This window comes from Eptesicus fuscus, chromosome 13 (genome assembly GCF_027574615.1).
Source record: "Eptesicus fuscus isolate TK198812 chromosome 13, DD_ASM_mEF_20220401, whole genome shotgun sequence".
NCBI classification, from domain to species: Eukaryota; Metazoa; Chordata; class Mammalia; order Chiroptera; family Vespertilionidae; genus Eptesicus; species Eptesicus fuscus.
In genome coordinates this window covers 53,935,652-53,955,259 of record NC_072485.1, presented here as the reverse complement: position 1 = coordinate 53,955,259, position 19,608 = coordinate 53,935,652, and the positions used below count along the sequence as shown (strand labels likewise).

General features: G+C 55.3%; 1 protein-coding gene across 4 annotated transcripts in view; it reads left to right on the top strand.

Annotated features, from left to right (window-relative positions):
- The window catches only part of ABCC8 (ATP binding cassette subfamily C member 8), a 71,827-nt gene extending 55,983 nt beyond the window's left edge, over positions 1-15,844 (top strand). For all 4 annotated transcript variants that reach the window (XM_028156784.2, XM_028156783.2, XM_008149009.2 and 1 more), the window contains exons 22-39: positions 267-404; positions 1,879-2,004; positions 3,028-3,127; positions 3,356-3,597; positions 3,703-3,869; positions 4,937-5,006; positions 5,707-5,864; positions 7,573-7,665; positions 10,452-10,554; positions 11,123-11,236; positions 11,589-11,709; positions 11,858-11,988; positions 12,894-12,972; positions 13,147-13,255; positions 13,621-13,724; positions 14,467-14,600; positions 15,066-15,128; positions 15,656-15,844. In XM_028156784.2, coding sequence (XP_028012585.2) covers positions 267-404; positions 1,879-2,004; positions 3,028-3,127; positions 3,356-3,597; positions 3,703-3,869; positions 4,937-5,006; positions 5,707-5,864; positions 7,573-7,665; positions 10,452-10,554; positions 11,123-11,236; positions 11,589-11,709; positions 11,858-11,988; positions 12,894-12,972; positions 13,147-13,255; positions 13,621-13,724; positions 14,467-14,600; positions 15,066-15,128; positions 15,656-15,793 — 2,190 coding nt within the window. In that variant the 3' untranslated portion in view covers positions 15,794-15,844. The remainder of the gene's footprint in view (positions 1-266; positions 405-1,878; positions 2,005-3,027; positions 3,128-3,355; positions 3,598-3,702; positions 3,870-4,936; positions 5,007-5,706; positions 5,865-7,572; positions 7,666-10,451; positions 10,555-11,122; positions 11,237-11,588; positions 11,710-11,857; positions 11,989-12,893; positions 12,973-13,146; positions 13,256-13,620; positions 13,725-14,466; positions 14,601-15,065; positions 15,129-15,655) is intronic.
- Positions 15,845-19,608: the final 3,764 nt, after the last annotated feature.

Genomic DNA, 19,608 nt, shown 5'->3' with positions numbered 1-19,608 from the left:
AAGACTGAGCAGGTTGTAAAGGCCTGGGTTCCCACGCTAAGGAATTCAGGCTTCATAGACTATGGGGAACCACTGTTTGAGAATGATAACTGATAACAGCCCCATTTTAAAGATGAGGCAACTGAGGCCCAGAGAGCTGAGGGACATTGTCCAAGACCACACAGCTAATTAGCCCTGAGACCAGAGCTGATATAACTCAGCTGGTTTTTGTACTCACTGTCACCCCCTCCCTTTACACTTGCCCCTACCTTCTCCTCTCTGTCCAGGATGACCCCTTCTCAGCTCTGGATGTCCACCTGAGTGACCACCTGATGCAGGCCGGGATCCTCGAGCTCCTCAGAGACGATAAGAGGACAGTGGTCCTAGTGACCCACAAGCTACAATACCTGCCTCACGCAGACTGGGTGAGGGGCCACAGGGACATCAAGCTGCGGGGGGCTGAGGTGGGAGAGGCAGTCTGACTTCTTCCAAGAAGTTAATGAGATGTCTCATAGCAGTGTCTGAGGGCCACCAAGCAGAAGAGATCAGCACTGGATGGCTTCATGCAGGCTGCGCAGATCAGGGAGACCTGCACAGCCCAAGGGTTTGCTGTCACCTAGAGCTGCAGGCATTCCCCATCCTGGCCTGGGTACCACAAGGGCTGGCACTGAGACATCTCAGAAATCAGTAGACATTCAGTTCCTACCTTCTGCATCCTGCTCAGTTAAATAGCTCATCCCCCTGGCCTTTGGGATGCCCACTGGATGGGAAAACCAGCTTCTTGCCATCTCGTGGGTCAGATTCAAGTTGATTTTATTCTTTCCCCTCTTTGTGCCTTAGTTTTCCCATCTGGAAACAAATGATAGCAGTAGTAACAGGACTTCATTATCGGTGGATGCAATTTTGTAAACCCCACATTTAACTAAATCCACATACCCCTCAACATCTACACATAGTTCCTTTTTAATTCATTGGAAAACACTTAGTTTTTAAGATGGAAATCATGTGACTTTTGACATTTGGGCTTTGCCTAAACCCTACTCAGAGCTGCCCCTGACAATTGAGGTCCTCCCTAACCTTCAGGTCTGCCTGTGCCAATTGGCCCTTCTAATTCCCCCTAAATAAGTCTCCCTTCTACATGTAGCGAGACCCTCCCTCCACTAGGAAAAAGGGGGAAAAGTCCAAGTTAAAAAAAGAAAAAGTTATTAAAACAGGTGCAGGTTCATGTCTGAGTTTCCATGGTCACCTTGACGAGATTGCAGGACAATCCTTAATCCAAAGAAGAGAAGCATGGAGGTGCCTGGTTTATTGGAAAATCAGTGGATAGGACTCCCAGCACTCCTCCCTAAGCCCCCTGGGGGTGTTTGGGGGTAAGAGGAGCAGGGGTAGGTGTCTAAATTAATCACGAGTCCATGTGAGTGTGAAACACTGAGTATCACAAATAAAATAAGTTTTATTGATTTCAAAGAGGCGTGGCCACACATTTAAGCCAACAGGTGCTTTGCCAAAGCTGGTGGAACCTCTCAGACCTGCCTTCAGGAGGAGCTAAGGGTAGAGTGCAATGAGCCCATTAAGTGTACAAAAACAGCTGCCACGGCTGCCTTGCTGATAACCAGGCAGCTTGACCAGGATGCACGAAGTTGCTCTGCAAACCCTCCTATCACCCATGGGCAACCATTGAGAATTACTCACCCCCCCCAGATGTACCAAACCCTAAATCCTGGGTGTGTTGGTGAGGGTAGGTTATCACTACCAGCTTGCTGCTGTGGGAAAAACAGAGGCCATTTGTGGTGGGAAAAGGATGTATATGCCCACCTCTGAATCCTCAGTCAGGCGTGGTGTGACCTCCACTCCACATCCCCAGCCAGCCCTCAGCAGGGTTTGTCACTGCCTTTCCAGATCATTGCCATGAAGGATGGCACCATCCAGAGGGAGGGCACGCTCAAGGACTTCCAGAGGTCTGAGTGCCAGCTCTTTGAGCACTGGAAGACGCTCATGAACCGGCAGGACCAAGAGCTGGAGAAGGTGGGTATATCCTTGGACCAAGCAGCCACCCCCTGAGAAGAAGGTTCTGCTAGACCTAACCTCATAAAGGCCTTCCTGCCCTCGCTGGTCCCAGGAAACCCCCCAAAGGACAGATGCGAGAGCGGAGTGTAAACTTGCTCCTGTCAGAGGATGAACAGTATCTGTGCCCACTACCCAAGGCAGAATCAGGAGGATGACCTCCCCTTATCCTGAGATAGTCAGATACCATTTACTTTACAGAGTTTCAGAAAATCAATTCAAACTGACTAAGCAAAAAAAAAAAAGGGGGGGGGGGAGGGAGTAAGAATTTATTGACTCATGAAACCAGGAAGTCCAGGGGTATCATAACTTCAGATAGAGCTGGATCCAGGCAGTTAAACAATGTCACCAGGGGTCTGTTTCTCCCCATCCCTTGGCTCTGCTCCCCTCACACTGGCTTCATTCCCATGGTAACAGTGAGGGCCTTTGGCAGTTTGAGGTTTACATTCTCACAGATCAACAGCTGTCAGAAAGAGAGTGCCTCTTTCAGGATTGTTTAGCAAAAGTCCCAGGGCTGACACTCATTGGTCCAGTTTGGTCATGTTCCCACCTCTGAACAAATCACTGTGGCCAAGGATATGGAATATTGGCCAGTATGGTGTCATATGCCCACCCCTGGAGCCAGGGAGAATTGCCAGCTCTCCCATATCACAAAGACTAAGAATAGGGGAGAGGTGTCTCCCCCAGGGACTTTGGGATGCTGTTAGCTGATGGAGAAGGCAGCAGGGGGGTTAGGGGATGGGGGGCTGTAGTTGGTCAATGGGGGGGGGAAGGGGATATATGTAATACTTTCAACAATAAATAATAATTTTTTAAAAAGACAGAGAGAGACAAGACAGTACAAATATGTGTCCCTCTGGACCCTTCTAGAGGCAGGGGCAACCTGGAAATTGACACTGTTCATTACCAGGAGTAGTTGCTCCCATCCTCTCTTTTCCCCTCTGCACACCTGAGGGCATTAGCCAGGCCCCATTTGTCTTTCAGGAGACCATCGTGGAGAGAAAAGTCCCAGAGCCACCCCAGGGCCTGCCCCGGGCCATGTCCTCGAGAGATGGCCTCCTGCAGGATGAAGAAGAGGAGGAAGGTATAGACAGTGGGACTGGGAGTGAAATCATGGCCTGAGGTCTAATCATTCCCTGGGAGGCTAAGGTTTGCGGTCCTGAGGGTGGTAAGATAGTATGCCTTTGATTTTATCCTTTCTCCTCTGTGTGCCCGAGTCTTCCCATCTGTAAGTGGGGAGAACATGCCCCCTGCGCCACCCTCAGAGGACCGTAAAATGTGAAGCCACAGTGTGTGTCCTTGTGGCCTGCAGAGGAGGCCGCCGAGAGTGAGGAGGAGGACAACCTGTCGTCGGTGCTGCACCAGCGCGCCAAGATCCCGTGGAGAGCCTGTGCCAAGTATTTGTCCTCTGCCGGCATCCTGCTCTTGTCGCTGCTCATCTTCTCCCAGCTGCTCAAGCACATGGTCTTGGTGGCCATTGACTACTGGCTGGCCAAGTGGACGGACAGTGCCCTGACTCTGAGCCCCATGGCCAGGAACTGCTCCCTCAGCCAGGTGGGGCCAGCAGCCCCAGGGCAAGGGCCTGGGGGAGGGGCAGGGGTAGAGGGGGCTGAACCATAGACACCCCGGGGACTCTGCCTCATTTTCTGCCTGGCCCAGGAATGCTCCCTTGACCAGTCTGTCTACGCCATGGTGTTCACGGTGCTCTGCAGCCTGGGCATCATGCTCTGCCTGGTCACATCTGTCACAGTAGAGTGGACGGGGCTGAAGGTGGCCAAGAAGTTGCACCGCAGCCTGCTGAACCAGATCATCCTGGCTCCCATGAGGTACCCCTCTCCCCCACCATGCTGGGGCTGTGGGCAAGTCACTATCATGTGGGCCTCAGTTGTCCCATCTGTAAAATGGGGATATACAATCTCTGTCACAAGCTGTTGGGCATGACTTAAGGAGCCTCCAGTGTTTGTAAAAGTGCCCTCCTCAGTGCAGAAAACAGAGGGGAATGGGCATTTATTCAGCCAGACACAGTGCTAGGCATTTTACATGGTTCACTCATCTAATTGTCGCAATAGCCTTCCAAAGTGAGGGTCTGCAGGCTCTGTGTAAACGTTAGTTTCCCTTCCCTAGGCAGGTACCATCTGCCTGTCCCCAACCACGGGTTCAGCTCTCCTCCTCTCTGTCCTCCCTCCGCCAGCCTGCAGGTTCTGACACTGGGCACATGGTGTAGCTGCTCTAATCTTCTGTAATGACAAAAACCCCAAAGACCACTTGGTGTAAAAGAAGTCACTGCCCAGCTGGCTAGCCAATTCGGCTTAAGAATCCACAGGCCAGCAGGTCATCTGGCCCCACCCTTGTCAATTCCAGACCTCACCATCTGGCTCCATTATTTACTTTGCAGCCTCTCCGTGGTCCAGAGAGGTGTCCTCAAAGTTTATACACCCTCTATTTGTCTCAGATCTGGGGGTCTGAAACACTCTGGTTGGGGTTAGGCTGGCTCTGTGACACAGCTAGCGTGATGACAGACAGAGTGGCCTTGCAGGGTCAGCCAGCTGACAGGCTGTCCCCGGGGCCCTGTTCCCCTGACTGGTTGTCCCTTGGAGAGGACTCTATGTCCCGGGGAGGACAGCTGCTGAGTGAGTCAGGCCTGGGGAGCAGCTGAGGAAGGTGGCAGGGGTCACACATGGGCTTGATAGTAAGAGAGGCCAGCGAGGGGCCAGCACCCCTTTGGGCTGCTGCGAGAATTCTCAGGGACTCAGGCCAGATGGCTACAGAGCTGCAAAGGTTAGCCCCAGGGATGACTCCAGAGACACCAAAATGAAAGAAATAACTACCCTCGTTCAATAAACAGAAAAGAAATCAGTAAACAAATGAGGGACTTCTTCTGGTTGCCTCTTAGGTTTTTTGAGACCACACCCCTCGGAAGCATCCTGAACAGATTTTCATCTGATTGTAATACCATCGACCAGGTACACAGGACTGTGACCCAGTCCTCCAGTTTGGAGAGAGGCCAGGCCCCTGTCTGTTGCTGGCTTCCCCAGATTCGGTGACCTGGGCCCTGGGGGAGGAACCCAGTGGGCCCCAATCTGATTATAATGCTGCCCACGCCCCCCTATAAGGCCCTCATAATAAGGCTGAGGGAAACCACATCCAGTTGGCTTCCATCCAAGAGCCCCCTGGCTCACTCTAGGAAGGTTCCAACATATTCCAAACCAAGGTGACTGCTTTTTTAAAAAATATATCTTTTCATTGATTTAGAAAGGAAGGGAGAGGGAGAGAGAGATAGAAACATCAATGGTGAGAAAGAATCATTGATTGGCTGCCTCCTGCACACCCCACACTGTGGAACAAGCCTGAAATCCGGGCATATGCCCTAACCAGGAATCTAACCATGACCTCCTGGTTCATAGGTCGATGCTCAACCACTGAGCCACACTGATTTTGTGGAGAATATGTATTTTGATTCAGCCTGTGTTCTTTATTTACCATTGCACTAGATAGTGAGAAGGCCAAGTCCTGCCTCCCGCCCTCAGGGAGCTCACAGTGTAGCTGGAGAGATAAGACCTGTGCCTATAATAGTGTGACAGAGCAAAACCTGGCAGCAAGTAACTCACTAAAGGTCATCAAATATGGAAACTCCCCTCCCCCTCCCTCCCCACCCTCCCTCAGCACATCCCATCCACGCTGGAGTGCCTGAGCCGCTCCACCCTGCTCTGTGTCTCGGCCCTGGCCGTCATCTCCTACGTCACACCTGTGTTCCTCGTGGCCCTCCTGCCCCTGGCCATCGTGTGCTACTTCATCCAGAAGTACTTCCGGGTGGCGTCCAGGTGATGGCATCATTTGTCAACCTCCGAGGTTGAGGGTGGGGAGGGGGGTGGGAGGTGCTTTGCAATGGGCAGTTTGGTACTCTGGTTAGTCTTTATCATGAAAGTAGTAGAGTCTTGTTCCCTGTGAAAAGGAAAATAGACATGAAGGAAATGAAGTATTCCTATTCCACTATCCTAATGTAAGCAAGTGTCAGCACACAGGCTGCAGCTAACACCTGGACTGTTTCCTTGGGAGCTATGGTCAGGAATGGGACTGCTAGGTCAGGGGAGTATGTGCATGCTTATGCCCTTCATTCATTTTGCCAAAATGTGTCTCAGAAGGGGTTGTATGAGTCCAGTGACCAGGCAGATTGCCGACGACGCGTGAAGTCAGAGGGCACCTGATGTGAGGGGTGCTATGGCAACCACGCATCCCAGCCATGTGGGTCAGGAGCCTCCTCACCAGGGAGCTGCTCACCACCAGCCTCAAGATCACATTTGCCCTCGGGGGCCTTGGAGCCACACATACCTCTTTTCACCTCAAAATTTTCTAAGAACATTCCCTAGGAATTTTTTCTGGGAACAATTCTGTTTAACTCCTAGATTCAAAGAATCGTAGGGACAATTTTAAAGAACCTCTAGGCCAGCGTTTCTCAAGATGCCAATGGCAACCTAGCCATGGGTTGTGAAATCAGTACATAGATTATAACCAGCGTTTAAAAAGAAAAGAAATAAAACGGAAAATATCAGACCGTATTCACATAGTAACAGTAAGCTTTGCTTCATGGAAGCTTTGTTGGGGTGGCATAGGGGTGTGTTATGATATAAAATGTATTTCTTACTATGGGTGATGGTGAGAAATACTATGTACCTTTCCCAAGTGCAAAGGTTGCTTAAAAACTGGAGTCAAAATGCTGATTAGCAATAGTAATAATTAAATTTAGGTACATTTTGGCCTCAATTACCTTGACCAAAGGATCAAGACTTGTATAAATTGCGTTTTGCCTGTTTGGTCCAGAATCCCCCAGTACCCACAATGTATCCATAGTTCACTGACATTCACAAAACATGGTGGCTGTTTAAACACTACAAAGCTGTTCTACAAAGTGCATTTCCTCTGCCAGGGTAACTGCCCTGTTCCCCTAGCACCCACTGTGGCCCTGGAGGAAGGATGCTTTCTGCATCCCAGCCTGTCAAGGTGCAGCTGTGGAGAGCAGGAGCAATTCTGTTTCCATGGAAACTGCTGGCCTTTCCCCCTCTAGGAGCTCTTTGGCGACTGACCTGACCTGTGATGTGCTGAAATCTATTGTGGTTATTGGGGAGGGACTGGAAGCTTTTGGGTTGCCTTTCTGTTCCTTTGACGAGGTGTCTCGGGTTCAGGTTGTTCACCTGTGCAAGGGAACTAACCGTGCCTGCGCAGCCTCCCTGCAGGGAGAGGCTATGCAGCAGCGGCAGCAGCAGCAGCACAGGGACAGAGGTACAGAGGAGGGGTAGGTGATGCCCAGGATAGCAGTGACTGTGCCAGCAAGCTGGTTTAGCACTTTACTTACACGAGCTGTCCAGTCCTCGCAACTGCTTGATGGGGTGGTATCATTGACTGGTGAGAGACTGAGCTCTAGAGAGGCAAAGCCATTTGTCCACACGGTTAAAGGGGTGGAGCTCGGATGCAGACCCAGGCTGAGCCCGGAGCCTGCCCTCCTAACCATCCCGCTCTGCTCCCCCGGCACAGGGACCTGCAGCAGCTGGATGACACCACCCAGCTCCCCCTGCTCTCGCACTTTGCTGAAACTGTGGAAGGCCTCATCACCATCCGGGCCTTCAGGTACCAGATTCACCCCGGGGTGCGGGCGGGTAGAGGTAGGGATGGCTTGGTGCGGGGTGGGGGGGGGGGAGGCGGGGCCTGGGTCACAGGCCATGAGGTTCAGTTCTCAGGGCTCCACTTAGGAAGGCCAAAGGCATACATCTCCCAACCCCTCCTCAAAACCCAAGGCCCAGATGATGCCCCCCCGGAGGGTCAGGACAGGTGGGCTCCACTGTATGATCCAGAGAGGAAAACCTCAGCCCCACAGCCAAGCCCAGACCCCCTGTGGCCTAAGGCAGAATTTCAGAACAAACAAGGCTGGGACAAGTACTCACATATCAATGCTAGAAAGGACCTTACGTCATATGGGCAAGCATGAGGCCATCTTTGAGAATCTCCTAGCTCTGGCCAGTGGTGTTCAGTGGATAGCACATCAGCCTGCACACCAAAGGATCATGGGTTAGATTCACAGTCAATGGCATGTACCTCCTGTAAGCCAAACACTGCCGAGTTCTTTCCATGCCCATCTCATTCACTCTGCCCTGCATTCCAAGGCAGTGACAGTGATTATTCCCATTTCTCAGACAAGGAGGTTGAGGCTCAGAGAGCTTATATTACTGTTCTGTGTAAAGCCCGTCGAAGCCCAGGCTTGAATCTGCTCATTCATTCAACAACCTTTACTGAGCATGCACCATGTGCTAAGCCCCATGCCAGGTGCTAAAAAAGAGATGAGTCAGATGAGCTCTTGACCTGGAGGCCCTTACAGTCCAGACTTTGAGCAGGCCAGGACCAACCCATGTGACAGGTACTCTGAAAGCACCTGGCAGGACACAAGCTGTGGGAGCACACAAGGGGAGGGCAGTCATGGAAGGCTTCACAGAGGAGGTGGCAATGGAGCTAGGACTCAAAGGGTGGACAGGATTCACCAGGCTGGAGGAAAGCTCTGAAAACTTCAGTGCCCCTGCTATCGTCTTGCTATCCTGAGTTGTGATGTTAGGGTGGACGGGAGCATTGAGGCTGCCTGGGGCGTGGTAGGGCTGTTATATTCGTCTCTGACTAATATATTAGGGCATCTCTCCTCCAGCCAGACAGGTCAAACACCCCTGACCCAGATAGTTAGGCTCTGGTATTTAAGCCTCAACCAGAGAGTGAGTCCAGGTTATTTTTAGGATGGCATAGCTGTGCAGGGTGTGACAGGAGGCATGCAACACCAAGTCCTGTGTCCAACAGTAACCCTAGGGCCCAAGGACCAGCTGGGAGGGTCCAAGGAGGTTGATATCTTCTCCCCTAGCCCCCAAAGTCCAGCTGCAGCCCAGGGAGAGATGCCCGGGTCCCTGGTGTTCACACCCTGGGACATCTGGGGCCAGTGGGAGAGCCTCTTAGGGGTCTTGTCTGAGTAAAACTGAGCTCCACTCCGGTCTTGGCTCTGCTCCCTGGTCATCCCCTGCCCCCTGCAAGCCTGTGCTGTCTCCCATCCGGATGCTCCTTGGAGCCTGACACATGACTCTAGGGTCTCCTCTCTGTTCCCTTCTCAAGCCTGAACTTCCCCAGTTCCTTCAACTTCCAGACCCCTCCACACCCCCGGGCCTACCCTCTACTCTAGATATTGGTGATGTCTGTCTTACAACTGGTGTCCTGAAGTCTTGAGGTTGGACCTAGGGCAGCCAGACCCTCTCAGTAGGATCCGGGTAAATCCCAGCATCCTGTAACCAGCCCCAGACCACGCCTGTGGTCGGCCAGGGGAACTGCTGCCCAGCGAGGTGCGCCCCCCACACACACACACATTGCACTCAGTGGACGGTTTTTAAATAAATGAATGAAGAACTTTATAATCATCCCTTGGATGTGTTTAATTCATTGGCTTTTGCCCAGCAGCCTGCTCTGTTGAGAGCTGAGTAGCATTTATTGATTGTGCACTTGCCAAGTGCCAGGCCCTGCACTAGGCATTGTACCTGTGCTATCGCAGTAACTCTGCACCCAGAGATAATGCAGCCCCTACTGAGATGAAGAGAAGAGGCCCTGTAGGAACTATTACCATCTGATGAGGAAACTGAGTCTCCATCTACACACACAGCCAGTAAGGAGTGGGCCGGACTCCAACCTGGGTCCACATGGCCCCAAAGCTGGGGCTCTTTCCACCATCACACACCTGCCCCAGAAGCTCACACACCCTCACACACTCACCCCGCAGACGGTCACACACCCCGTGGACTCTCCCGTCGCGCACACCTGCACTCTCACATACACCTCTTGCACACACACTTGATCGAGCCCTGCAGACGTAGGGTTTCACACCCGCCTCAGCCACATCACCCCACACACATCCGCCTGTGCTGCGCAAAGGCACGCTCCTCGCCTCAGAGACTCCCTTTACCCTCCTCACACACAGAGTGCATCACAGGCCCTCCACCCAGAAATAACCGAAGCAGAACAAACACCTTCCAGGAGTGAAAAGCCAGTGCCCACCAAGGCTTGTCTGGAGTCCCTCTGAGTCCCTCACTGCCTCCCTGGGACCAGCGCTGAAGCCACTTTCATTCATTCCGTTATTCACCATCAAACAAGTGCCCAAGCCAGCCAGGTCTGAGGGGTGGCCAAGGAGAGTGATGCCAGGAGCCCAGGCTGGTCAGAAAGAGGAGGCAGACCCATGTGTAGTAACCCCAGGAGGGAAGTGATGAGGGCACAGGGGCAGGAAGAAGCCACCAGAGTTCCTTGTACAGAGAGGTCTCGTCTACCTTAGAGTGTCAGGGCAGGTTCCCACAGGCTATGTGGACCAAGGATATTGCCTCAGACCATCATCCTCCCTCCAGGTACGAGGCCCGGTTCCAGCAGAAGCTCCTCGAATACACAGACTCTAACAACATCGCCTCCCTCTTCCTCACGGCTGCCAACAGATGGCTAGAAGTCCGCATGGCAAGTGCCACCCACCCCCACCCCGGGCCCCAGGACAGGGGGTTCTGATAGGGGTGTGGAGCTCTGCAGAGCCAGGGCCAAACCTGGACCAGAGGGTAGGAAGAGTGTGGAATACCACCAGCTCGTGTGCACACGCAGTGGGTGGGGGGAGGTCTTCAAGGCCTCCTGCCTCTCCCAGCCCTGGTGGTCCTCCCGGTGTCTGACCGGAGCCCCCTCTTCTCCATGTTATTGCCTGGGGACTGGGAATCTGAGGTGTGTGTGAATAGTGAGAATAAGTGTGTGTTTAACTGTGATGAGTGTGTAGGTCATATGATACTTATGTTGTGTACATGTGTGGACCAGCTGGTGAGACACAGGTACAGGTGACTGGGGAGCAGGGGGAACATAGCTGTGTGCACTCTGTCTCCTGGAGCTCCGGCCTTCACAGGCCTCCTGTGTGTGCTGACATTTACCTGAGTTTGGGGCTGGGGTTGAGTCTCAGCTGAGCTTCTCTCTGCTCTGAAGGCGAGGGGGGAAGTCACTGTGGCTTCAGCCCCCGAGGGCCCAAGCCAGCCCCGTCCCTCCACAGGAGTACATTGGTGCATGTGTGGTCCTCATCGCGGCCGTGACCTCCATCTCCAACTCCCTGCACAGGGGGCTCTCTGCCGGCCTGGTGGGCCTGGGCCTCACCTACGCCCTAATGGTGAGTGGCAGCGGCTAGGTCAGGGGAGGGGTCAGAAACCACACGCAGGGAATCCCAGGGCACCTCTCCCCCATGAGACACCCCGGGCCTTACCCCAAGCTGCTTTGGGTCTGATGCCAGAGGGACCATGCAGGCAGGAGAGCCCAGGCCCCAGACAGAGGGTGGGCGAGGAGCTCATTCACGGTGACCCTTCCTGTGCCTCTGGGAAGGGCCACCTGAACAGCCAGCCAGTGGGCAGCAAACGATATTGCGGGGGGTGGGGGAGAAGCCCCTCCTCAGCCATAAGCAGAGCATCCTGGTGGCCAGGGATAGACTACGTGGCCACTGACTGTGACTGGCTCACTCCCCACAGGTCTCCAACTACCTCAACTGGATGGTGAGGAACCTGGCGGACATGGAGATCCAGCTGGGGGCCGTGAAACGCATCCACGGGCTCCTGAAAACGGAGGCAGAGAGCTACGAGGGGCTGCTGGGTGAGGGGTGCAGGAGGGCTTCTGGGGAGAGGGCCAGGAGGAGGGGTGTGCTTGGGTGGAGGGGACCAGGAGGGAGCCTGGGGGTAGGGTACTCCTGGATACCAGCTGTGGCCCTTGCCTGGTGGCTGACCCCCAGCCCGGCCCCCAGCACCCTCGCTGATCCCCAAGAACTGGCCGGACCAAGGGAAGATCCAGATCCAGAACCTGAGTGTGCGCTACGACAGCTCCCTGAAGCCCGTGCTGAAGCACGTCAACGCCCTCATCTCCCCAGGACAGAAGGTCAGGGCGGAGGGCACCGGGCGGGCCACCCAGAGAGTCACCTCGGGGCCCTCCAGGGTCCTTCAGTTCTCACACCCATTCAGAGCCCCCAGGCCCCTCACTGGACATGGCTCAGCCCACCTCTCCCCTCCCTCCCTCTCCCCTTCTCCTCCTGCGGCCCTCACTCACTCACCAAGGAGGACACCTCAGACTCCCCTGGTGCGAGTGGCTTTGTCAGCACTCCCCAAGCCCCCTGCAAATGGTCAGACTGTCCCAGAGTACTGCCTCCTGAGCTTCAGAGCAGGGGTCTAGGGGCAGAGTGTGAGGCCACCTTGTCCCGGGGAGGGAACCCCCGTCTGGCCCTCTGCCCTGCCTCTCTGACTGATTCCCTCTTCCTCACTCCCACTCTGCTCTCTCTGCCTCTGCCCCTCTCCTTCCATCTTTTTGTCACTATCTCTGTCTCTGTATTCGTTCTTTATTGTCGTTTCTGTTGGTACCCAAGGGCCAGGAAGCGATGCGGACAGAGATGGCTCCAGTTTAAGGTGGGATGCACAGACACATCCTGCACACCTCACGCAGCCACCCAGGCCTCCTGCCACACCCATGCACAGAGAGACACACTAGTGCCCCCAACTCTCCTGCAGCAAGTACCAGGCACAGCCAGGCCCACACCCAGGCCCAGGCCAATGGGCATCTACACCTGCACTTGCTTGCGGGTCCCCATGGGAGCCCCCTCTGGACCCACTGCAGGAAACAAGTCCAAACACGGGGCCCAGCCCTGGCCAAGCAGAAGCTGGTGAGAAAGCCGGGACAAGGAGATGCGCTAGGACCCCCCAGCCCCGCGCACCCCCATAGCTAGCACCACAGGCGCCAGGCGCCCCCAGGCTCCCAGCGCCCTCGCAGCTTACCTGCTCCTCTCTTTCCAGATTGGGATCTGCGGTCGCACCGGCAGTGGGAAGTCCTCCTTCTCTCTCGCCTTCTTCCGCATGGTGGACATGTTCGAAGGTGAGTGGTATGGCCGGCACCCCACAGGCACCCACAGCCACCAGATGAAACCTCAGGCCTGGTGTGTGGTCAGACGTCACGGGAGGCCCGGCAATCACTGTCTTCCCCGGCATCCTCCTGGGGACCCAAGCCCCAGCACCATGGTGCCCCACCTGTAGCATGGTCTCCACGCAGGGCGCATCATCATTGACGGCATTGACATCGCCAAATTGCCGCTGCACACCCTGCGCTCGCGCCTCTCCATCATCCTGCAGGACCCCGTCCTCTTCAGCGGCACCATCCGGTGAGCCCCGGGGGGGGGGGGGGGGTCCCCGGCCAGGCCTGGCTCAGCTCCAGCCATCCAATCTGGAGCACAAAGAGGAGGGGTGAACAAGGCCAGGAGCGCGAGGGGCTGGCGCTGGTTCTTCAGAGGAGTTTACCCCCATGCCCTTCTCTTTCTCCTTAGGCCTGGGCAGGCCCTGGTCCCTAGGGGTACCCCTACCCTCAGGTCTGGGGTGCCACCACCGTAGAGCCCACCTCCCAGCCAGACCCCCAAGTCAATCAGTTCTCACTCACTGCTCCCTTCACCAGCCTCACCCTCTGCAAGGCCCGTGGGGATGGAGCCAGGACCTGCTCCCCTCTCTACGGGGCTTTCTGTGTCCCCCCCAGATTTAACCTGGACCCAGAGCGGAAGTGCTCCGACAGCACTCTGTGGGAGGCCCTGGAGATAGCGCAGCTGAAGCTGGTGGTGAAGGCGCTGCCAGGAGGCCTCGGTAACCACTGCTGGCTGAGCGGCTGGTCGGGCACTAGCGGACGTCCGGATGTCCGTAAGGGCTGGGGAGGGAAAACTCATGCCTTAGGTTTGTCCAGAGTTTGGAGTCTGAGGTCCTGCAGGACCCCAGAGACCATCTAGTCCTAGCTCTCCCCATTCGGGAGCTCAGAGAGGTCAAGTGACTTGCCCCGGGTCACACAACGGTCAGTTCAGGGTCTGACACCGAGAGGACAGTAGGGGTCCCTGTGAGATGGAGCTTTCAGGTCCCCAATACCATGGCGGTATATTCAGTCCTGTCCTTCCCTGTCCACCTGCCTGCCCAGTTCTCCCAGAAAGAGGAAGGAGAGAACCGTCTGGGGAATCACAGGCACAGGGCGCTCCTGGAGGCTCCTGGGAGACCGCCCCTCCCCAGGGTCGCTGCATTTGCTGCGGCCCCTTTGGCAGCAGAGGCTGGCCACGTCTTGGCTTCAGAGAATCACTCAGTGCACACACCCTCCCCGAACTGCCCAGGGCCCCAGCAGCACACACTCCAGGGGGTGCTCTTCCCGTTGTAATCCATGCGGGTGGCATCCGTGTTGTTGTGTGAGGCACGGCAACCCTACACACCTGTACTCACCACACACACTCACATACTCGCTCCTGTACAGACATTTCCCGAGCCCCCGCCCCCCAAGCCACACTGTCTACTCTCCTCACAACCCAAGATTCACTCAGCCCTGCTCCTCTCCTGGGGCTGATTTCAGATGCCATCATCACAGAAGGCGGGGAGAATTTCAGCCAGGGCCAGAGGCAGCTGTTCTGCCTGGCGCGGGCCTTCGTGAGGAAGACCAGCATCTTCATCATGGACGAGGCCACGGCTTCCATCGACATGGCCACGGTCGGTCCTGGGCACATCCACGGGGTGGGGGGCTCGGAGAGGGTGGGTGGGTTAGGGGGAAATTTGCATAAAGTGGCCCTGAAGTTCAAGATGTTGCCTTGAACATCAAGGCCATTTGTGGCAGAAAAGGCAAAGGGGTGGGGACCCTGACTCCAGCTAGGGCATCTTCACAATCCACATACATACAAGCTGCACACAGATCCATGGCAACTTCATACCTGTCCCCCACCAGAGCACACCCCACATAAGCTCACAGCACACACACATAAGCACAGAGCTGAGCCCCTTGAATGCTGGGAACCTGGTCGGTCCTATGTGGACTAGGGCCAGACAGAGGGAGGAGGTGGGGCTAGGATTGGGGTCAGATGGGAGCTGGGCCACAACCCTGGGCCCCACATCCCCAAAGCTAGGCCAGACCACAACCACTGGGCAGGTGAGCCAACAGCTGCTGCTCCAACCTGGCAGGAAAACATCCTCCAGAAGGTGGTGATGACGGCCTTCGCAGACCGTACCGTGGTCACCATTGCGGTAAGGGGCCCGTTGATGGGGTGCAGGGTGGACACCCAGTGAAAGAGCAGCCCTTAGGCTCACTGGGACCTGGTGATCAAGAGGGAGGGGACCTGGGGCAGGGCACGGCAAGGAGTCTAGAAGGCTTGCAGGATTTGGAGTGGAGAGGATTTGTACCTGCTGTCCTTCAGACCTCCCCTCTCTTTCTTCAAGTTCCAATCCCTCCCCCACCCCATCCCTTCCCACACCTCACCCCTTCCCTAGGCCCAGTGAGCTAGGCTAGGGTGACATCTCCATAGGAAATGGGGGGTGGGGGTCTCTGAGGCTTGAAGCCTGAAGTCTGGGGCAGAGCTGAACCTGGTGAAGGGAGAGGACGTCATTAGTGAATGGAAGGCTTGGAATCACAGCCACCTCAGGAAAGGGCAGTCACCACAGAGCCAGGACATTCTGGCCACACGCCTCCTCCACCTCCAAGCTGCAGGAAGGATGCCCTCAGCTGCCCCAGCCTTCCCCCACCACCCTGACCAGCACCCTCCTGCTCCATTCAGCACCGTGTGCACACCATCCTGAGTGCAGACCTGGTGATTGTCCTGAAGCGTGGCGCCATCCTCGAGTTCGACACGCCAGAGAAGCTGCTCAGCCGGAAGGACAGCGTCTTTGCCTCCTTCGTCCGTGCAGACAAGTGACCTCCCGGAGCCCAAGTGCCAGCCCATGCCCCCTCCTGGCCTCACCACCCACCTGGGTTTTCTAACTGTAAATCACTTGTAAATAAAGAGATTGGTTATTTCCTACCAGAGGCCTTGGATCTGGTGGGCCGGGGGCTGGGCAGACTGTGGGTCCAGTGGAGCCAGCATGATTTTGGCATCAAGCAGACCTGAAGAAGCTGTGTGAGCTCGGGCAAAGCGGGTTTCCTTGTCTGTGAAATGAGGGTTGTATTAGCGTCCTAGGGCTGCCATCACAAACCAGCAAGGACAGCATGGCTTAAATGACAGCAATTTATTTCTGACAGTTCAGGAGGCTGGAAGTCCAAGATCAAGATATCGCAGATCTGACTTCTCCTGAGGCCTATCACAGATCTGACTTCTCCTGAGGCCTCACTCCTTGGTTGCAGACAGCTGCCATCTGGCTATGTCCTCACATGGCCATTCTTCTGTTTGCACATCTGTGGTGTCTCTCTCTTTTCTTGTTAGGATGCCAGTCATCTTGGATTAGGGCCCCGCTCCTATGACTTCATTTAACCTAATTACCTCTTCACAGGAACTATCTCCAAATACAGTCACATTTGGGGGGGCTTCAACATATGCTTTTTGGGGCAGCACATAACAAGAGTTATAGCATTTTGTGATTATCTCATCAGGTAAGGTAGCAGGTCTCCTTATAGTTTGGTCCCCTTCCTTCTCACTTTAACTCCTGAACTGAAATTGTGGGACCCCAAGTACCTTGGATTACTCAACCCCTCTTTGAAATGCACTATTTCCCCAGCAAATGACAGGAACCTCATGTGGCTTCAACAAAAACTGGAGTTATTATCATATGTGACTGAGAAGGGCAGGAGGTGTGCTACTCCAAGTACGCTGGATCCAGGTGTTTGACATCAGGATGTGTCTCTATTTCCGGTTCCATCTTCCTCTCCCCTCCCCAACGACAGATGGTCACTAGCAGCTCCAGCTTACACCCTACCCCTCTGAAAAAAGAGATGCTTTCTCCTAATAGTTCCAGCAAAAATCTCAATTGACCAACTTGGGTCACATCCCTGCCCCTAGTCATGTGGCCAGAGGATTGGAACAAACTGACTGGCTAGGTCTGGACCACATGTCTCCATCTCCATCCTCCATGCAGGGGCATTCAGAAGTAGGAGATGCTGGCCCTCCAGAGGGAGAGCACAGTGCATGCCACAAGTCAGCCAGGTAATGGCTGGGAGGTGCTGGGGCCCAGACAGGGGAGGCCAAAACAACAGCCAACTCCATCTGCATCTTGAAACAGGAGAGCATACCTGCCCTCAGCCAAGAAATGGCAGGTGCTCGTTTGCATATCATTTTATTATCATTTACATGTTGCCTTCAGTACTGGCTGTACCAGGCCCTGGGGGTGCAGACCCCAGGAGCCCTGGGCCTGCATTCATCTTGTTTGCAAGGGGGTCAGAGCCATACAACATAAGTAAAACCCACCAGTCATTGGCGAGGGGCCCAACACAAACCCTTCTGGATGGTCTAGGAGCCACAGGAGCTCAGAGAGGGAGAGTCCTTGAAGGCTGCCTGGAAGAGGCAGGATTCGAGTTGGGCATGGGAGGGGTAAGAATTATATAGGCAGACTTGGGTAAAAATGGCCCATTTAGTGGTGGATGGGTGACATAAATTCAGACAGCCTTAAATGCCAGGACAAGAAGTCTGGGATAAGCCTATGAACAAAAGGGAAATGGAGAAGTTTTTTGAGTAAGAAAGAGACTTGAGGGAGATGAATATGAGGAGGTACAGGATGGAGCAGGGCAGGAGGCTGGCTCTTTGGATAGTGGGCTCATCCTCCTGGAAAGGGTAGAGCAGGAAATAGCTGAGGCCGCAGGGCCACCCTGTGAGGCAGGTCCTGGCCTTTCCAGCTCTGAGATGCCTCTGGGGCCCCAGCAGCTCCCGCCACTATGGGACCTCCCAGGAGCAGAGCCTAGGAGGAGAAGAGGGTCCCCATCCTCCTATGCCCACCCTACCCCCACGGAATTGAAGGGAAGTAGCAGGGGCAGGGTCCACACTGAAGTCTTGCAGGGATGCCCAAGGCCATCCTGGCCCAAACCCCTCTGTAGCATCCCTCATGATCTGCCAACCTTGACTTGGATACCCTACAGACGTGGGTCATCTCTGGCTATTAGGACTGACTCTTCCCTGCATGAAATCAAAGACCGCCTCTGTTCCACTCAGTGTCTGTACTGGGTCTACACTTGGGGCCACACAACACTACTAGTCCATCCTTCTTGGACCTCAAGGGTTTCTGCAGTAGTGCCCAAACTCTCGAGGGAGGGCGGCGATTTTCAAGTCTCCTTTTCTGGTGACTCAACAGCTGTAGTTGCCCCAGAGGTTTCCTGTGTAATCCTGTCTCCTTGAGCTCCCCACTCTGCTCATCCTGTTTTCCCCTCCCCGCCATAGGCACTGTACCTCTGGTAATTCAGCCCAAGATCATGCTTATTCTAAGTAGTAGTGTTCTGTCTGCTGATGGGTATGGGAGAGAGGAAAAGTCAATATGAAAGCCACACCTGGCCCTACTGAGGCCCACAAACCCACTGTCCTTAACTTCCCAGCCTCTGCCTCAAGCCCCCACGCCAACCAATGAACACACATGGATCCTGAGCCCCAGAAAGGGAGTGGGGCTAGTACTGCCACAATAGAAACCAAGCAGCCTTTCCCTTTCAGCCAGGAACTGGGGACCCCCCTCCCCCCCCCCATCTGGAGCCTAGGCCATAGGGCAACCCTTAGCCTAATGCCTGCAGTAGAAACCACTCATGTCCAGGCCAAGAGCTTGGGTCCTCAGTGACCAAGCTGGCCCTAATACAGCCCCACAGACCCGAGTGCCTCCCCTTAACTAAGGTCGAAGAAATCAGGCTTCGGGTGTAAGGAGGTGTGAAGCAAGTGCCAGTAACTCAGGGACAGTTCTTTGACATGCAGGGCTGGGGTGGGGCAGTCATGATTGAAAAGATGCAACCACCCAGGCTCCTGGGCTGCTGTATCCAGCATCCCCTGCAGTGGCTGTTAAATTGTGTTCCTACACCTTCTCAGGTACTCTCCCCGCCACCCCCGCCCTTGGGGAGGGGGACCGTGGATTTCATCAGATTCTCAAAGGATCCGAGACTCAGAAGAGTTTAAGAACATCCCCCAAAGAGAAGAAGCAGGTGGCTGAGAAGTCATCAGGGCCTCCTAATCTCGCCCAGTCACCGGGTCGGTTATGCAGCCCCTCGGTGCCTCCTTTCTCTGGGAACCGCAAAGCCCAGCGCTGCGCTCAGAGGCGGATACTGACCCCACAGAGGATGGGAAAATTGGGGACGGAAGCCTGGGCGGCAGGAGCTGTCATCCCGAGTGGGAGGGCAAGCCACGACTTCCTTCACCCCCATCCCGCCCTAATCTCATAGCCTGTGGGCAGGGGGGACCTCTTTTTGTCCATCTGATGGGACAAATCCCCAAGGCCAGCCTGTGAGTCTGGAGAAAGCTGGCAGTGGGAGGTGACCGGCGGGAGGCGGGGCTTGAGTCTGTGCCCGCCCCGCTCCAGTTCAAGAACAGGTCGGGCTCCCCCTGGCGGTCCCCGGCCCCGTCCCCCCACTCCACTCCTCCGGCGCCCCTCGCCCTCAATCTCCTACCCCCACCTAGCACAGGGCGGTCTCTGCGGACTGACAGACGGACCGGAGGACCGGCCGCTGCGAGCCCCAGGGCAGAAGGGGGCGGGGAGGCGACGGCAGCGGCTTGAGGAGCAGGAGCAGGTGCCGCGGCGACAGGCGGGCGGGGCCGGGACCGAGCGCGGGGCGGGG